General features: G+C 53.1%; 4 protein-coding genes and 4 non-coding genes across 12 annotated transcripts; 1 reads left to right on the top strand and 7 right to left on the bottom strand.

Annotated features, from left to right (window-relative positions):
* The first annotated feature begins 84 nt into the window (after window positions 1-84).
* Window positions 85-2144, top strand: SOX15 (SRY-box transcription factor 15). The gene is made up of 2 exons (XM_005894795.3): window positions 85-1167; window positions 1821-2144. Exons 1-2 carry the CDS (start codon window positions 635-637, stop codon window positions 1987-1989), a joined length of 702 nt encoding a protein of 233 aa, XP_005894857.1. The 5' UTR covers window positions 85-634; the 3' UTR covers window positions 1990-2144.
* Window positions 2145-2549: 405 nt separating this feature from the next.
* On the bottom strand, window positions 2550-5656 carry MPDU1 (mannose-P-dolichol utilization defect 1). Of its 4 annotated transcripts, none has more exons than XM_070389407.1 (8): window positions 5499-5630; window positions 4458-4702; window positions 4298-4363; window positions 3977-4188; window positions 3554-3639; window positions 3317-3435; window positions 3047-3157; window positions 2550-2914 (listed from the first exon to the last, which is right to left on the bottom strand). In XM_070389407.1, exons 4-8 carry the CDS (start codon window positions 4150-4152, stop codon window positions 2792-2794), a joined length of 615 nt encoding a protein of 204 aa, XP_070245508.1. In that variant the 5' UTR covers window positions 4153-4188; window positions 4298-4363; window positions 4458-4702; window positions 5499-5630; the 3' UTR covers window positions 2550-2791. The 4 variants fall into 4 exon arrangements, with proteins under 4 accessions (XP_070245508.1, XP_070245509.1, XP_070245507.1 ...); XM_070389408.1 differs by having other exon boundaries at window positions 4565-4702; XM_070389406.1 differs by having other exon boundaries at window positions 3977-4109; window positions 4565-4702.
* Window positions 5657-7320: 1664 nt separating this feature from the next.
* CD68 (CD68 molecule) lies at window positions 7321-9348 on the bottom strand. Of its 2 annotated transcripts, none has more exons than XM_005894793.3 (6): window positions 9190-9348; window positions 8651-9111; window positions 8364-8483; window positions 8172-8244; window positions 7889-8059; window positions 7321-7657 (listed from the first exon to the last, which is right to left on the bottom strand). In XM_005894793.3, the coding sequence occupies exons 1-6, from the start codon at window positions 9236-9238 to the stop codon at window positions 7524-7526; spliced, it is 1008 nt and encodes a 335-aa protein (XP_005894855.1). In that variant the 5' UTR covers window positions 9239-9348; the 3' UTR covers window positions 7321-7523. The 2 variants fall into 2 exon arrangements, with proteins under 2 accessions (XP_005894855.1, XP_070245506.1); XM_070389405.1 differs by having other exon boundaries at window positions 8651-9036; window positions 9190-9345.
* A 485-nt stretch (window positions 9349-9833) lies between these two features.
* On the bottom strand, window positions 9834-15911 carry EIF4A1 (eukaryotic translation initiation factor 4A1). Its single transcript, XM_005894790.2, has 11 exons — window positions 15805-15911; window positions 14377-14425; window positions 13828-13960; window positions 13226-13365; window positions 12119-12287; window positions 11680-11789; window positions 11374-11517; window positions 11154-11291; window positions 10944-11033; window positions 10606-10685; window positions 9834-10498 (listed from the first exon to the last, which is right to left on the bottom strand). Exons 1-11 carry the CDS (start codon window positions 15825-15827, stop codon window positions 10354-10356), a joined length of 1221 nt encoding a protein of 406 aa, XP_005894852.1. The 5' UTR covers window positions 15828-15911; the 3' UTR covers window positions 9834-10353.
* On the bottom strand, window positions 10755-10898 carry LOC138983998 (small nucleolar RNA SNORA67). Its single transcript, XR_011461359.1, has one exon. It is a non-coding gene; the product is annotated as a small nucleolar RNA SNORA67 (small nucleolar RNA).
* Window positions 11883-12023, bottom strand: LOC138984034 (small nucleolar RNA SNORD10). Its single transcript, XR_011461394.1, has one exon. It is a non-coding gene; the product is annotated as a small nucleolar RNA SNORD10 (small nucleolar RNA).
* LOC138984018 (small nucleolar RNA SNORA48) lies at window positions 12797-12941 on the bottom strand. Its single transcript, XR_011461378.1, has one exon. It is a non-coding gene; the product is annotated as a small nucleolar RNA SNORA48 (small nucleolar RNA).
* On the bottom strand, window positions 13659-13793 carry LOC138984017 (small nucleolar RNA SNORA48). The gene has a single exon (XR_011461377.1). It is a non-coding gene; the product is annotated as a small nucleolar RNA SNORA48 (small nucleolar RNA).
* Window positions 15912-16346: the final 435 nt, after the last annotated feature.

Raw genomic sequence — 16346 nt, 5'->3', positions numbered from 1 at the left:
TGGGGCTGGAAGGCTTGACTTCTAGGTCTTGGGTGGAGAGGGGGTGTGGTCCCCTGGGGGGAGAGTGGGGGGCTGGGAAGAACGGGACACCTGGGTTGGCCTAAGGGAGGGGGATGTTGGCGCCCTTAAGGAGGCGCGGTCGGCTGGGAGGGAGTGGGGAGGAGCCAGTCGTTAAAAGCTGTTCCCCAGCCTGGCCCACCCACCAGCCACAGACGCTGAGACCTGGTGAGAGAGGGCCGTGGCACCTGGGCTACGCTGCCTGGCAGCTGCGGGACCCCCGATCGCAGAGGTTTACCGCCTTCACCGAAGCCGGGCCCTTGGCGGGCAGCGGGCAGGGGGCGCCAGACTGGGTCGCCGGGAACCTCGCAGCCACAAGGAAAGAGCACAACCTGTACAGGAGCGGGTACCAGGCAGCGGTTTTTGCGCTGGACTCCCCAGAAGTGCCGGATTGGTTGGAAGTACGGGCTCCATTATAAGGACTCTGAACTTGGGACGGTTTATAAAGGACACGAGTTTCTCTGTAACGACTCCGGATTAGAAAGACACTTAGGATACCGGGTTTGGGGATCAACGTTTCACTTCGGAGGAGAGGGCGTGTAGAAACGCTCTCTGAAGGCTTCCCTTCGGCACCCCCATGGCGGTACCGGGTTCCTCACACGACCAGGCCTGGAACCTGGACCCTCCCACTCCGACGGCCCCTACCTCCTCGTCCTCGGGCCCCCAGGAGCGGGAGGGCGCCGGGAGCCCAGTTGTCTCCAGGGGGCTTCCCTTGGAGAAGGTCAAACGGCCCATGAACGCGTTCATGGTGTGGAGCTCCGCCCAGCGCCGCCAGATGGCGCAGCAGAACCCGAAGATGCACAACTCGGAGATCTCCAAGCGCCTGGGCGCGCAGTGGAAGCTGCTGGGTGAGGATGAGAAGCGGCCCTTTGTGGAGGAGGCTAAGCGGCTCCGGGCCCGACACCTGCGCGACTACCCCGACTACAAGTACAGGCCCCGGCGCAAGACCAAGAGCGCGGGCGCCGGGTCGCCCCACTTCAGCCAGGGAAGCGGCGGCGTGGCTGGCGGCGGGCCAGTCTGGGGGCCTGGATATGCAGCCAACCAGGGGAGCAGAGGCTTTGGGTACCAGCCCCCCAACTACTCGACAGCCTACCTTCCTGGCAGTTATGGGTGAGTACCCGAGGAACAGGATGACAGAAACTTGTGCCCCTGTCCTAGAGTCTGGGTGGGGGCAGATACCAGAGAGCCTGGCTGGCAGGGGTCCTGAGCCCACCCAAGTAGGGGACACTTCATGCAGGAATTTGGAGGGTGCCCGATGAAGGGTGGGAGACTTCAGGGGAGCCAGGGTCTTTCTTCCATCAGAGTCTGTTGGTGGTGACACCGCAAGAGCAGCAACCTGGATGTGACTCTGTTCTAGTTACTTGAGTTTCCCATCCTTCCCCCCGCCCCGGCCCCCGCTCTGGCCCTCGTGTGACCCGGCTTCCTCTCCCAGCCCTGGGGCAAGGACAGGCCAAGCCCAACTCTACCCCTTCCTGGCCTGCCGCCCCAAAAGAGAAAAACAGGCGCGCAGCACGCAAGCTCGCACTTGAGCGTGCCCTGACATGGTTGTGGTGGTGGTGCAGCTCTAAGCCATCATGGGGTTCCCTTCCCTACCACTGGTACTCTGGGGGGTCCAGATAGCCAGGGATGGATGGGTGGCTGATTAATTCCACCCGTCTGTGCAGAATTGGTCAGAACTACCCCCACATACGAGTCAGGGACCCTACTTGGCACCTCCAATCCAGGGAGCAAATGCCTTCTAACCATAGTGTTTCTCTTTGCAGCTCTTCCCACTGTAAACCGGAGGGCCCCTCACCGTGCTCTCTCCCTCAGAGTAACCCAAGGCTCCAGGGGGAGCTACTCACTGCTTACAGCCCCTACCCACCCCCAGGCTCTCCCCCTCTGTACAACCCACCCCTCTCAGGGACCCCCTTGCCCCTAACCCACCTCTAACCCTCACAGACGTGGACCACCCAGAAAGGTTTCCAGTCTCCTTTTCTATGTTTCTACCCAGAACACCACCACCCCCACTCCCAGGCTGCAAATTCTTTAGAACTGTGTTGGACCACCGTTCAGAGATGAGCAGTACTCCTCAAACCCCAGAAAGCTAGGGGGAACAACACCCACAGATTTTTTTTTTTTTTTTTTTTGGTAGGCTGAATACAGTTTTGTACAATTAAACCATGTCTCTGAGTCTTTATTGTTCCATCTCTGTTCCCCTTTACTGCAGCAGGAACCAGCAGTCTCCACTCCCTTCCGCCTGGACCTGCCAGAGCAGGAACCTCCTCACCCCACCCTGGGGCCCTGCCTGAGTCATTCTTCTGTCCCCTTCCCCCTACCCCCCCACCAAGCACTGGGGTCCAGGAGCCAGGCTGGGGGAGGAAGGAAACCATAAGCACCTGGTCCCTTCCACTGTCCAGGCTCTGTCCTTCAGGGTCAGAAGGAAAGTGGGGAAATGGGGAAGACAGGTAAGACTTTTGCCCAGAATATATTAACTAGCTAGAAACTTCTGCTAAAAGAAAATTTCAGCCAAATGTTTAAATGTCTCCAGAGCATATACACAGGACAGCACACAATGTTAAAATGTCAGCCTGAAAATTTCTACCCCATCCTAAGGATCTGGGCCAATCAAAGTTGCAATTGCAGAAGACGGGGAATGGTTAAAAGACAGCAGCAAACTGATCCAGACGGGAAGGACCCCAAGGTTGGGTGGATGAATGCAAACATGGAATGTACTCAAGGAGCCCATTCAACTCTACTGCTTTTTCTTCTTGTGGGGAGCCTTGGCATTCCAGTAGAAGAGGACCTGGGCAGCGATGAGGCCGTTGCAGAGAGAAGAGACTACAAAGGTTCCAGCCATGAGGGGATCTCCAGTTTCCTGGGTGAGAGACACAGCTAGGGTCACTTAAGCATAGTGAGAAAGGGTTCCAAAGAGGCAGCCTGAAGTCCTCCGGCAGGGAGAGGTAAGGTGAAGTTACGGTGCCCTCTAGAGGGGAGGAGGTGCACTCACCTGAATGGAGGTGAAGATTCGGGCCAGGGACCCTCCAAAGAGCAGAAACACTGTGATGGCTGAGAGCTGGCCCGTGTGCCCATTGCGGTAGTTGGTGGCTGCCTGGAGCAGCTAAGGGAAGAGTTGAGACACCCTTTGTTCTGTCATCTGAACTCATTCCATGTTCCCATGTCATTTCTCTCAGTCCCACCCCCTGCAAACTTTGGGTTTCTCCTCTACTCTTTACCCACCCCCCTCCCCAACATCCTCTCCCTTGTTCCCAGCACCCACCCTTCCCACCACCACCGAAGGCATGTTGGAGGCCTGGAGCAGGGTGACTACAGCCTGGGGCGTCAGTGGTGAAAGCAGCACCAGAAGGACCAAGGCGTAGCACACTAGGAAAGCAACACCTGGGAGACGGAAATAAGGAGTTCGTGTCAACTTCTGAGTCCCCTGGCTTCCCCAAGCCTGCCTTCCCAGCAAGGTTCCTGAGAGCTGGCAGCCAGCTCATGGGTCTATCCTCAGCACCTTTCACAGTCTGTCCTCTGTAGTGCAGGACCAAGAAGGCAATGGTGATTGTCTGGAGCATCAGGAACAGGGCTTCACCCCAAGAGCTGCAGAGTCAAGAGTTGGAAGGAAGAAAGACGGGCCTGGAAGAGGCAGGGAAAGCCTCCAGAGCCCGTCCATCTTGGGGACACAATTCTCTGATTATTCCCTATCCGCCACAGCCCTACTGGTCCCTTACCTCCTGCCTCCCGGCAGCCCCCATGCAGTTGATTCAGGATTGGAAACTGGGTGTTCTTGGGTTGCTCGCCTCCTCTCATCATCACCATAGATGATGACTAGAGTTCCAGAAAGGTTTAAGTCTTCCTGCCCTTTTACCTCCCTCCCTCTAACCCCTACTAGAGTTGTGAGCATTTACCCTTGGAGATAAAGGGCAGGGCCCCTTACCTGAAGGGAAAGTTATTGGTGATGCTGTAGACCATGGTCCCAGTCAATGCCACTAGCTCTAGCATTACCGACTGAAGACTCAATCCTTCGGCACTCTTGGCTCCCAGTATTTTAAACACTTGGGGTAGTTTTACTGGGAAAAGACGATGAGAAGAGCAGGGCTGAGGAACTGACATCCCTTGGGTGCACAGCAGAACAGCCACAGAGCAGACCTGGAGGCATGTTAACCCCACTTCTAGTTAAGGAACCCATTCAGTCTATGGTATCTCAGCACTCTACCCACCTCCCAGCAGCAGGAATTGAAGATGATAAGAAACATACCCAGAAGTGAGCCAGCCACAATGCCCAGCCCCAGGCCTTTGCTGAGAAGAATCTTGAGGCAGGGAACTAAGAAGAGAAATTAAGCAGAGATGAGACTTCTGGAACCCAGGCCAGGACTTGCAGGCCTAAAGGCTTTAAGTGCTTTAAGATCTTGACATACCCACAAAAGGAAATCTTGGGTGGTCTGAAGGCAGGTGAAAAAGGCCTAGTTCTTCCTACTCCAAATCATATCACGTTCAGACAAGGTGACTGCAAAACAGCTTTTACCTTTTCTTTCCTCTGACCCACTCTTCCGTTCCCTGCCCATCACACCTAAATTCCTTCATCTGACTTCCAAGGCTCTCCACTGCTTCCTTGTGTAGAGCTGAACAAGGCCCAAGAGTCCTCTGATCCTTTATTCCCCGCCTGTAAGCAAGTAGGCAATCCACACGTCTTTTCTCTCCAAGAATAGGTTTCCTTTATATCGCTCATTCTCGAACACTGTCCCTGGCCCCTACTCAGGAACTTTCGCGGCCCGCTTTTATGTTCTCGCTACCAACATCTTCTCTAGCCTGGAAGTCCACCCCCAAAGTGTTTGCCCCAGTGGTAGTCTGACTATCATGGGTCATGAACGCAGCTAAAAAAAGCACTGTCCCGGGAGAACAGAGGGGTACCAAAAAACTGAAGGGGGTGGACTGTGAAGGCTTCCCTAAAGGTCTGATGTCAGAGGCGGGTTTTGGCTGTGCCGTTGCCTAGTAGATAGAAAAAGGAAGCCAGACACATTAAGTCCAAAATTACACCGTGAGCAAACGTGGAGGCTGGGAGCAAAGCCATTAGGATGGCAGGAGCCTTGGGGGTGCCACAGAAGGCCTTGATTCATAAGAGGCTTTGAATCATTTGTAGCATTGCTCCTGAAGGTGTACAGATCTATTAGATGTTAGAACGATCTAATCAGATCTTAAACTGTGTTTGTAAAATTTGAGTCTTTCCGTCTTTCATCGGTCGCTAAAGCAAAGTACTCCGAACCTGGCGACTTCCCCTCTCGCCCAAATATGGAGACATAATTCTACGGAGCCCGAGATACTTCCGCCCCTTTCAGACACGACTTCCGCCCAGAATGCTGTGGCAATAGTCAGCGCCGTCACTTAGTCCGCACTCATGGCCCCTTTACGGCCGGAGAGCGCTGGCGCAAAACTGTGACCCGATGCCAAATAAAACTTACCATGAAGCAAGTCCCACTGGACGAAAATTTGGTCGTAGCATTTCTCAGGTAAAAGAAGCGGCACCAGCACCCGTTTAAGTGGCCCGTCTACCTCGGCCGCCATATTGCAAAGCTAACTTCCGCCAATCCCTCAAACCGCCATTGACTGACGGTGCGCACGCGCGCTCCGAGCGCTCCGCCTCCCGCCTTCCCGCCACTAAGCAGGACCGCGCCCCGCCTCCCGCCCCAGCTCTTCCTTACGCCATCCCACCTTCGTTAACGTAAAATAGGTCTCGCCTGGAAACCACGTTTTTGGAGCGCTCCCTCCCTGCTGCTCGAATTTTTAAAGCGTGCCAAAGCTGTACGCCTGCGCAGTTTCATTTTTCGAGCCTTTGTTTACGCAGTAAGATTTATCCTTCCTTTCTGCGCTCCTCCTGCTCGGCGCCATCTTGTCTTCTTCCAGCTTACTACATTGTTCGAAGTTGAGAGAGAAGGGGCGTGAGTCTCCAAAATGGCGTTGGGTGTGGGCGGTGTAGCTTTCCGCCTCCTGTACTCTCGATGTCTCCAGAGGACATGGCGCCGATGGGAGCGAGACAGTGTGAGCCAGGCCGCTCACCTTAGGCGCAAGGCCCATGCTTCTCCCTCAGGTTCGCCGAGGCCTTGGCAAATGGGTGCGCTGGGCCAGGACAGTGAAACAGAGGAAGGGGTGGTGGGGAAGGAGAGCCCGGTTTCCGGAGATGGCAGCGTCCCTAGCTCCCATATGGGCCCAGTCCTGGCTGCTTCTGTGAAACGAAGGCCCCGGGGTTCCCTCTCACCTCACTGGCCCGAGGGCGCCACCTCTGGGCCATGGCCCCTTTCTCGGCCTCCTATCACCACGTGCTTAGCCAGGATTTGGGCCAGATGGGGGCGCCCTAGCATCTCGCCTAGGGACATCTCAAGACTACCCAGCAGTAGCGATGCCTTCTGGCACCCAGTGCCCGGACACTAAGTCTTGGTGGAGATGGCACTGGTCATCGCGCTCTGGTGGCTGGGCACCTGCTGGGAATACCACACCCTTCGGTGACTCCTGCGCCACAGTCTGCAGGGTCTTACGAGGTGTCGCAAGGCGGTGGTGTGTTTGCTGGGTCTCGGACACGAGCTCCCACAAAAGGGGTGGGTCTGCCGGTCTCGGCGGCTGCTTTCTGTAGCTTTTTAAGGCTCCTACAATTGGAAGGGCCCCATATTGGCCCTGGCGATGCTCACAGGGCCATGAACTGTAAAGGGGAATTTAGCACTTCCTGGTCTGGTCGTTCAGGCTAGGGCGGTCGGGGAGATCCTTTTTAGAATCCACACTGGGGCTGTCCTAGGGGTGCCACCCACCACCACTAGGGGGCACCACCACCAGGGACTGTGGATTGCCCAGGAGCGTAAAGGATATTTTATGGAAGTCACAGTACATATTGCTCCTGTGGTTGATGAAAATCCTTTGCAGGTGAGATAGGAGCATCCCAGATGCAGCCAGAGTTTAATCTGGGTTGTTCGCTAGCTCGGACACAGTTGGTAGGGCAGAGCATTTGACAGGCTGCTGGGATGGGTGGCTCCCCTGGATTGGAGGAGAGGTAACTGGAACAGCCAGAGACCCCAGGAAAAGAGGAGCAAGGGAGGCAAGGCCAGTTTGACAACAGCTGTGCCAGACTTTGAAGGAGGAATCCATGAGGGCATTGCACCACAAAGTGACATTTTCATCGCTCCTGGTGAGCTGTTTCTAGGACCCTTAGACTCAACCATGGAAGGTACCAAAAGGTGTGTGACAAGAAACTTAACGGCTTTTAATTCTGGCAGGAAGGACAAGGAAAACCAAGGATAAAGATTTGAGCAAGTTTTATTATTTTCCCATGGGAGATGGGGAATCAGTCATATTTAATAAACATCTTTTCCCTCATCCTTCCCAATTGCATTATCTCTTTGTTCATCAAGATAGAGAAGGATGATACCTTTTATCTCTTTAAGTCAGTTGAGTGATGAGAAATGAAAGGACCTCCTGGTGCCCTGGATATTGAGACATGCTCAGAGGGGCTGGTAAGTGGGTGGGCGTCTTCGGATGATGCAGAAGGTAACAAGCACCAGGGTGAGGAGGCCGAGTAAGATCAGGCCGATGATGAGAGGCAGCAAGATGGACTTATCATTGGGACAAGAGAAACCTGGTGGAAAGACAGGTCAAGTGGGTGTCACAGTGGTGGTGGTTGGGATCAAGGTGGGAGGAAGGAATGTAGGGGATGTTGGGAAGCCTTATGGAGGAGGAAGGACAGCTACCCCAGCTGTGACAAGCTTGAGAGGAGGAGATTTGGGGGTGCAAGGAGGGAGATTTATAAGCCTGGGTGGGGGCTTTCAGTGCAATGGGAAAATTCGAGGCGGGAAGAAGTAGGTCTTACTTGGTCCAAAGGCCCCTGAGGGGGACAGCTGAGCAGCTTGTAGCTTCAGGGAGAGCAGATCAAGGTGTAAAGCTGGTGAAACAATGATGCTTGCATTTCTGCAACTGAAGCTCTGGCCCAGGGGGGTTTGGAGATCTCGGAGAGATGAGTTCTGAACTGAGAATGTCCACTCTAAAAGAATGAGGAAGAGTTAGCTCCATATCCACATCTCCACCCACTAGCCTGGGTCCCTTCAGGAACCCAAATATCTAGTGCAAGTGGTGAGAAAGGGAAGGTTACTCACGCACTGCCTGGGGGAAGGACACGTTGTACTCCACAGCCATATAGTTCAGGTAGACTGCGCTCTGCAGTGGATCCTGGGGAGGCAACCAGGAAGACTCAGGGCAGCAGGGGGGAGTTGCATCCAGGTATAGAGTAAGGGGTATGGCAAGAGGTTGGTAGTGATAGGGTGACAGGGAGGGATGAGGGTTAATACCTGCTTGAATCCGAAGCTGAGCTGTCCGGACGGGAATGAGAGGAGCAAGTGGGAATGGGTACCTTCACAGCCCCCCTGGGCCTTGGTTCTGTTGGGGTTCAGTACAGAGATGCCCCAGGCCTGTAGAAGTTAAAGATGAGAGGTCACAAGACTACACAGCTCTGCCATTCCATGTTCCCATTGTCTTCAATCTGTATTTGTCGTCTCCTCTGCTCTTCCTCCCCCACTTCTGAATCATATCAGGCCTCAGCCCCTTCCCTTTATGTCCTCCACTCTTTTAGCTTTACCTCTCCTCCACCCTGGGTTGGGTACAAAACTCGAATCTGAATCTGGGCTTGGAGCCGGACGCAGGGCTGGGAACCATTACTCCAAGTGTAGTCTCCTATTGCCTCCTTGGAGCCTGGGCTAGGACTTGGAGAGGGTGGTGGTTCTGGGTGGGGGGATCTGGTGGAGGGTCCTGGACTCGTGGCAGTAATGTTGCTTGTTGGATGAACTGTAGTATTCTGATGACTGGTGGTGGTAGCAGGACTATGAGTGGCTGTTGGGGACTCGCCGCTGGTGGTTCCTGTGGTGTTGGTTGTATGCGTGGTGGTGGTGATTCTCCAAGTGGTGGTTCTGTGGCTCTTGGTAGTTCTGTGGCTGGTTGTTCCAGGGCTTGGCGTGCTTTCTGTAGCTGTAGGTGTCACCGTGAAGGATGGCAGCAGAGTGGCGGATTTTTTATGAGGACAGTCATTCCCTGTCCCCTGGGCTTTGAGGATAAAACTGGTTAGCAACCCAGGGCAGGCTTCTTCCCAGGGGCCCTCCTCCCCGTCCCCTTCCTCCTTACCTGCTAGTAGCCCCAGCAAGGCCCCAGAGAAGAACACAGCCAACCTCATGACAGAACAGCCTTCACCCCAAGTCCACCAGTGTTAGTACCAGCTGCCTGCTCAACCAACCCTGTACCCTCTGCCTTCTGTTTGGAAAAAAGAGGAAATCTCGGACTTCCTGTTAACTCGAGGTGATCCCACCCCCAGCCTGACTCAGGCACCTCAGCCCCGGCCACCGTGATCTCTTAGTCATTAAGTGATTGGCCCTGGTGTCACCAAAGGAGCTAGCTGCATCATGTGGGTAGCGAGATGGGGAGTTTTGGGGAAGTTGATCCTTATGGATTTGTCTTCCTCAGCAAAATATGCTTGGCAGTTGCAACAAGTGATTAGAGAGGCAGCAGCCCCTCTATGGGAGAGCTCACTAGGATGTAAATTCAGAGCACTCCCTTTTGCCTCCATCACTTCCTCTTTGCTGAGACATGTGAGGTGCTTATGATGGTCCTTGCTCAACCCCTATGGAAAGGTCATACCCGCTAGTTAACATGACCATTTTCCAGTCAACAAGAAAGCACAACAGAAAGTAACTATTAGCAGGGATGGGGCAGTGGGGCAGTAGAGCTGTACCCAACAGCAGGTGGGAGGGAAGAAATGAGAAGCCAAGGCAGGCAGTTTCCAAGTCATTTTATTCAGAATTTTGTGTTTGTTTCCTGAATCAATAAATACTATACAAAACAATGTAAAAATGGCTACCATTTTCTCTCCCCTGCTCCCCCAACCTGAGGACAACCCCCTGGGCTACCTAGCTCAGGGGTTCACCCTCCAGATTTGGCCCAGCAGATGAGGTGGAGCAAAATTGTAGCCCCTACTGAATGAATGTTTTCAGAGGAATTCAGCTGGGGTGGGAGAGCCTCTGGGGTTTGGAGGTTGACTAGGTTAGGGAAATGGATTAGTGTTTTTGGGAGAAGAAGACGGCGCCTACCCCAAAGAAAAGGGTGTCTAAAATGTTCACGGTTCCTTCTTTTGCCTCAAAAAGTGACATTTATTCAAAGAGTCAAAGAAAAAAAAAAAGAAAAAAATGACAAGATGTCCATCCCTTGGCTCCCTTCCCTCCCCCCTCCTGCTGCTCCTCAGCCCCCTCCAAGGTTTCATCCCCAGCTGGTGCTAGGTAGCACAACAGCCCCCCCTCAGATGAGGTCAGCAACATTGAGGGGCATTTCCTCAATGGAGGTGTTATAGAAGGTCTCGATGTCTCGAAGAGTCCTCTTGTCCTCTTCTGTCACCATGTTAATAGCCACACCCTTACGGCCAAAACGTCCGCCACGACCAATTCTGGAACAAGTGAGGATAAGGAAAATAGAAAAATCAGAAGCTTCTCTGTAGGGAGGACTGGGCAAGAGGGGAACTGGGTTGGTTAACAAGACCAGATTTTCATTTACCTGTGGATATAGTTTTCCCTATTGGTGGGGAGGTCATAGTTGATGACTAAGGAAACTTGCTGTACATCAATGCCTCTGGCCTATGTAAAGAAAGAAGGCAGTTTCAGGGTGTGAATGAGAAAGCACAAGTCTATCCAGAAATTAACCATACATGTAGGCAGCCAAAGGCAGGCAAAGGAAATAAACACCCCCTTTTCCTCAGAAGCCTGAGGCGTGCCAGATTTTATTCCAAGTTGCTACTTTCCTGAAGAGGGGCACTAGTAGGCCCCTTGGAAGAGGGAATCAACTTGGATTCTCTCCTCTTCCTTCCAGTCTTGTCCAAATGCCCCTCTACTCACCAGTAGGTCAGTGGTAATCAATACTCTGCTAGAGCCAGAGCGGAACTCCCTCATGATAACGTCTCGTTCTTTTTGGTCCATGTCTCCGTGCTAAAACAGGAAATGAAATGGTGTATGTAAAGGGTAGGTCTGTTGCTTCTGAGAGAACTGGCTGTAAGTAATACTCTGCCATGTTTTACTGTGCTGGTAAATGACGCAGAGAAACCTCACCATGGCAGAGACGGTGAAGTCTCGGGCATGCATCTTCTCGGTGAGCCAATCCACCTTCCTTCGGGTGTTGATGAAGATGACTGCCTGGGTAATGGTCAGGGTTTCATACAAGTCGCACAGTGTGTCCAGCTTCCACTCCTGGGGGGTGGGGGTGGGGAGATCAGTCAGGGGCTATACCCAACAACTCACCACCAGGTCCGCCTCCTGCACTGGGCCCCACCTCTCGTTCCACATTGATGTAGAACTGACGGATACCCTCCAGCGTCAACTCTTCCTTCTTGACAAGAATTCTAATTGGGTCCCTCATGAACTTCTTGGTCACCTCAAGCACATCAGAAGGCATTGTAGCTGACAGCAAAACCACCTAATGAAAAATAAAATCAGCTTCAGGGTAGGGAATACTCTAGAATTCCATGGTTTCCCTGGCAGTTGATAAATGCTCCTATCATCACCCCCAAGCATACCACAACCTGTATGCAAAGCTATCAGCCATACAAGCAAGACAACCCCAATGTCCTGTCCTCACCTGGGTGTTGCTGTTGAGCTTCTGGAATATGTCATAGATCTGGTCCTTGAATCCACGGCTTAACATTTCATCAGCTTCATCCAGTACAAACATCTTGATGTATTTGGGAGCTACAAGAAAAAGGAAACACCAACGGGTAGTTATTAAAAAATCTGAAATATACCTAACTATCCTGATAAAGAACAGAGCATAGGCAGTCTTCTGCTCTCAGAATACAAAGGTTGATCCTTTGCCTGGGATCCCCTTTCCAGGCCAGACAACAGCCTTGGGAAGTAGAACACTACCTGGGCTGAGATGACAGGGAAGCCAGGCTCAGATGACACGCATGGAGTTCATCACAGAGCAGCTCTTTCAGAGGATATCATTGGGAATGAAATTATAGCCAAACTAAGCACACATAGGGAAGTGACCCAGAGGACTAGAAAACTGATGCACTCACACAAGTATCTCCGGTTAAGCATGTCGAACACACGGCCTGGGGTACCCACGATGATATGGGGGGCTTCCATCTGCAGCTTCTGCACCTCAGCACGTACATTGGTACCCCCAATGCAGGCATGGCACGAGGCACCCATGTAATCTCCTAAGGCCATAACTACCTTCTGTATCTGAATCAGAATAAGAACAGTGCCTGTATATTAGCTCCAACTGCCAGGCCCCATTTTAAAGTCATTCTTTCCAACTTTTGAGACCTAACACTATTAAGTTAACCGCCCTCAAGCAAGAAACCGGTGAACATACCATGTAAGACTAAGATCTCTGCTGATAAAAGGCAGACTCAGAATTTGAACTCAGGATGGTTCTTCAATGTACACACTGACTCACAAAAATAGCCCTGAAATAATTTCTATATGGTCACCTGTATCCTCTTGTACTCCTGCCATAGAACCTATGTTAGATCTTCATTTTCGAATCATATTCTAGACCCTAAGGCCCCAGAGGAGAGCTTTATGGTAACTTCTTGCTTACATTATCTTTGTTCAGAAGTCAGGCACAGAATGACCATGATACCTCCATAGAACACTACAAGAATACATTCCCTTAAACTCAATTAGCAGTCAACTTATGAGACAGGGGTTTCTCATCTTTTTAAGACTAAGGAAAACAGCCCTACATTTTATGTGCCCCAGGCATGAAATAGCTCTGGCCACCAATCCAGGCATCAAGCTAGGATGAACAAAGGACTAGACATCTGCTTTGCCCCTGACTGATATAAGAGCAACACCACCAACCAGGTGCCTCTTTGCCCATTGCCAGGGAGTTTGTTCATAAAATGGCCAAACTTGCCCAGCCAGCTAGGCTCCACCCAGCAGCCTTTTCATCTGACTCAGGAAATGGGTGGAGTAAGGGATGCTTTTAGTGTTTGGTTAGAAAAAAGCTTATAATTAATCTAGTAAGTCTTGAGACCTGGAAGTCATCAACCAACTTCACATCACCTGTTTTCCCCTTACTTCAGTTCTAGAAACAGTAGTAGTTAGGGTACATACTTCTGGTTTCTGCAGATCATTTCTAAATGAGTCCCTCAAGAGAAGGAAAGTAAACTCACCTGCTGGGCCAACTCTCTAGTGGGTGCCAGGACCAAGGCCTGGGTGGCCTTTAGATCTAATTCAATCTGTTGCAGAATTGATATGGCAAAAGTGGCCGTTTTCCCAGTCCCAGATTGGGCTTGAGCAATCACATCATAACCTAAACACAAATTGGGAGAGAAATTTGATATGGTAGAAAGCATTCTTGGGAATCATGGGACATTCAAAAGCCCTGCTGAATGAGATCAATAAGCAACCAACAAAGATGTTATGTGCTCAGCAATAAGTGCTTCAGACTTTTTGACAACATAGTACCCAAACAGGAACAGAACTGAAAACTAAGCCAAGTTTCAGTCATTTAGTACTGCAACAAAATTAGTCTAGAAATATATCTGTAAAAAGCCAACATGATATGGCCAAAACACTACCTCAGAGATTAAACCAGTAGTCAATCCATGTGTCCAGGGCATGAACCAGGCATGGGCACAGAGCAAAAGCCAAGCTGGGATAAACAAGGAGTTGTTTTGTCCCTCACTGATATGAGACAGGCGCCACCAACCAGGTGCCACTCTACCCAGGTCAGGGACGGTTCAGAACTTGTTCTAGGGCAGAGGGATCTTACCCTTGATACAAGGAAGAATGGCTCGCTGCTGAATGGCAGAGGGCTTCTCAAAACCATAGGCATATATGCCACGGAGGAGTGACTCTGAGAGGTTCATGTCATCAAAGCTGTCGACAATCTCATTCCAGTTACTCTGCAGGAAGCAAAAGAATCCAGAGAAATGGGGCTGTGCTCCTGTCTAAGAGCAAACAAGCCCCTGTACCTGCACCAAAACTTCAGAAACCACACTCTCTTCAACCCAAGGAAGCCAGCTGGTTGGTTCTACTCAGCCTGGGAAACCACCCTAGGGGGTCAGCCCACCTGTAAACAGTGAAGCTGGCTGTTAATACAAGGGAGAACAGAATTTGGATGATATGTCTCAAACATTAAGCATTATGTATTACCATAAAGGAATTAGAATCCTACCTATCTGGGGGTTTTAAACTAAGCACAGTTGAATCCTGGGTTCTGGTTTTATTCATTAAACCCCCAGTGCAAAATCGAAATAATGCTACTACCACTGGCTTTCCCAGACTTGAAAAGATAATGGTGGGAGGGATCCAGCCTCACCTCGATGACGCCTTCGGGTTCCATCCCATCGGGGCCATTGTCTCTAGATCTGTTGGTTTAAAAACAGGAGTATGTAGAAATCCTGACAGTCAATCTCTTCCTACCAGCAACCGGCTTTGCATGATGCCATCAGCCTGCACTCCCTATTCCAACCCCCACGAGTTCCCGTAAGACGCAAGTCATTTTACAACTGAGTCAAGCCTTTGCCCCATCCCGGGAGCGGCTCAGGACAAGCCACCCCCGACCAGATGGAGTAACGCTCCGTGAAGACCCCAAGGCTGGAAGAACTGCGCTGCGCTTAAGGGGCGCGGAGGTGGTGCTTGCCTCCTGGGCCACGTGTCCCGGGTCCGGCGCTCCAAACCCAAGCGCGTGCACCTCCCACCGTGGCCCCTGCCTGCCGGAAATCCCGCCCTCCACCTTCCAGACGCCGGGGTAGGACATCCCCTTCCCCCCACGTCACACCGCCCGCACCTCCCCCACTCCCTCCAGCCCATCTCCCCCCCTCGCAGTGCCCGGATGTGGGAGGCCGCGGGCGGTGGCGGCCTCACGCACAATGAGCCCCAGCCGAGCTAGCAAAGGGATAGATTGCACAACACTTAGCAGCGAAGCGGACTGGGGGAGGGGAACGCCTCGAGCAGCCATGTGCTTGCTCCCTCGACCACCCGGCGACGGCCCCCCCCCGCCTACAGGGAACAATCCACATCCCGCCCGCCCCCGTCGCGAAATGGCGTCGCCCTCCCATACCTCAGGCCGCTCACCCCTGAAGTAAAGTGGACCTGCCCATCCGCAGTTTGCCAATTGCCCGACTTGTGCGGCAAAATGGACCCGCCCGCCCGGCGCCGGGTGGGCTCCCGGTGCCTCACGCGGCCGCTCCTCGGGATTAGGCTCGGTCCTGGCCGTCAAGAAAACCAGCACACTGAACGGCCGGCTTCTTCTCCCCCCAACCCATAGCTCCACGCGAGTAAGCGACTGGATTTACAGACCTAAGGACCCCTGCCTTCGGCGAGTGGTACCGTCAGAATCCTCCGGAACCCCAAGCGCGCGAGCCCTCCCTCCGGTAGTGAGGCAATCGGACCGGCGGCTCCGGGCCACGCACGCCCGCCTCTACCTTTCCCCACTAAAAGTCGCGACCTCGCCGCCCGACTCAGTGATGGGGCTTCGCGCACTGCGTCGGTCGAGGGTCCCTCACTAACCTTGCGAGCTAGGTCCCGAAAGCCAAGCTGTCCTCGGCCTCTCCCAGGGCCTGGCGGCAACGTCGGTCGTGGACCCGCCCCTCACCCCCCCCCCCACGCGACGGATCCTCCCGTCCTGAGTCTCCCCTCAACCCTGGGGGGCCTGGGGCTTGGGGGGCCTCAGCTCCCCCCACTGGAGTCTTCGGAAAGGGTAGCAAGGTAAGTAGCCACAACCTCTTGCAAATATCTTTCTTACCGGGAATCCTGACTCGCAGACATGATCCTTAGAAACTAGGGCGGAGTGCCCGCCTATCGACAACTTATAGAGCGCCCGACCCCGCCCCAGCCATCACATTGGCTTGACCGCCTCGGCCCCGCCTGCCGCCTCTCAGCAACCCGGCGTGACGTCAATTCGTAGGCGCCCTGGCACGCAGCCACCATTGGATAACTTGAGCGCCTATCAAGATGAAGACCCGCCCCGCAGCCTCATTGGCTAAAGGACCCGCCTTTCTTGCCGGTACGGAAGTGACATACTGTAGTCAGGCCTCGAGGCCTGGCAGCCATCTTGGGGCCCTGCACCCCTACACGTGCGGAGGCAATAGTGCCCTGGTCATGTGGCCTAGCGCGCCCTATCAGGCAAAGGGGGCGAGGTTTCAGCCTCCAGGGACTTCCGGGCTCCCGGGACTACCACTTTCGTCGATCTCTACTCCAGGTCTCCCCTGGACCTACGTTTAATTTTGTTCTCTCCTGCACCAACGATAAATCGGACCCCAACCCCGAATGTGCAGAGATAATGGA

Source organism: Bos mutus, chromosome 19 (assembly GCF_027580195.1).
Source record: "Bos mutus isolate GX-2022 chromosome 19, NWIPB_WYAK_1.1, whole genome shotgun sequence".
Taxonomy (NCBI): Eukaryota; Metazoa; Chordata; class Mammalia; order Artiodactyla; family Bovidae; genus Bos; species Bos mutus.
Note: the sequence above shows the minus strand (reverse complement) of the source record. Positions and strands in the feature narration are given on the sequence as shown.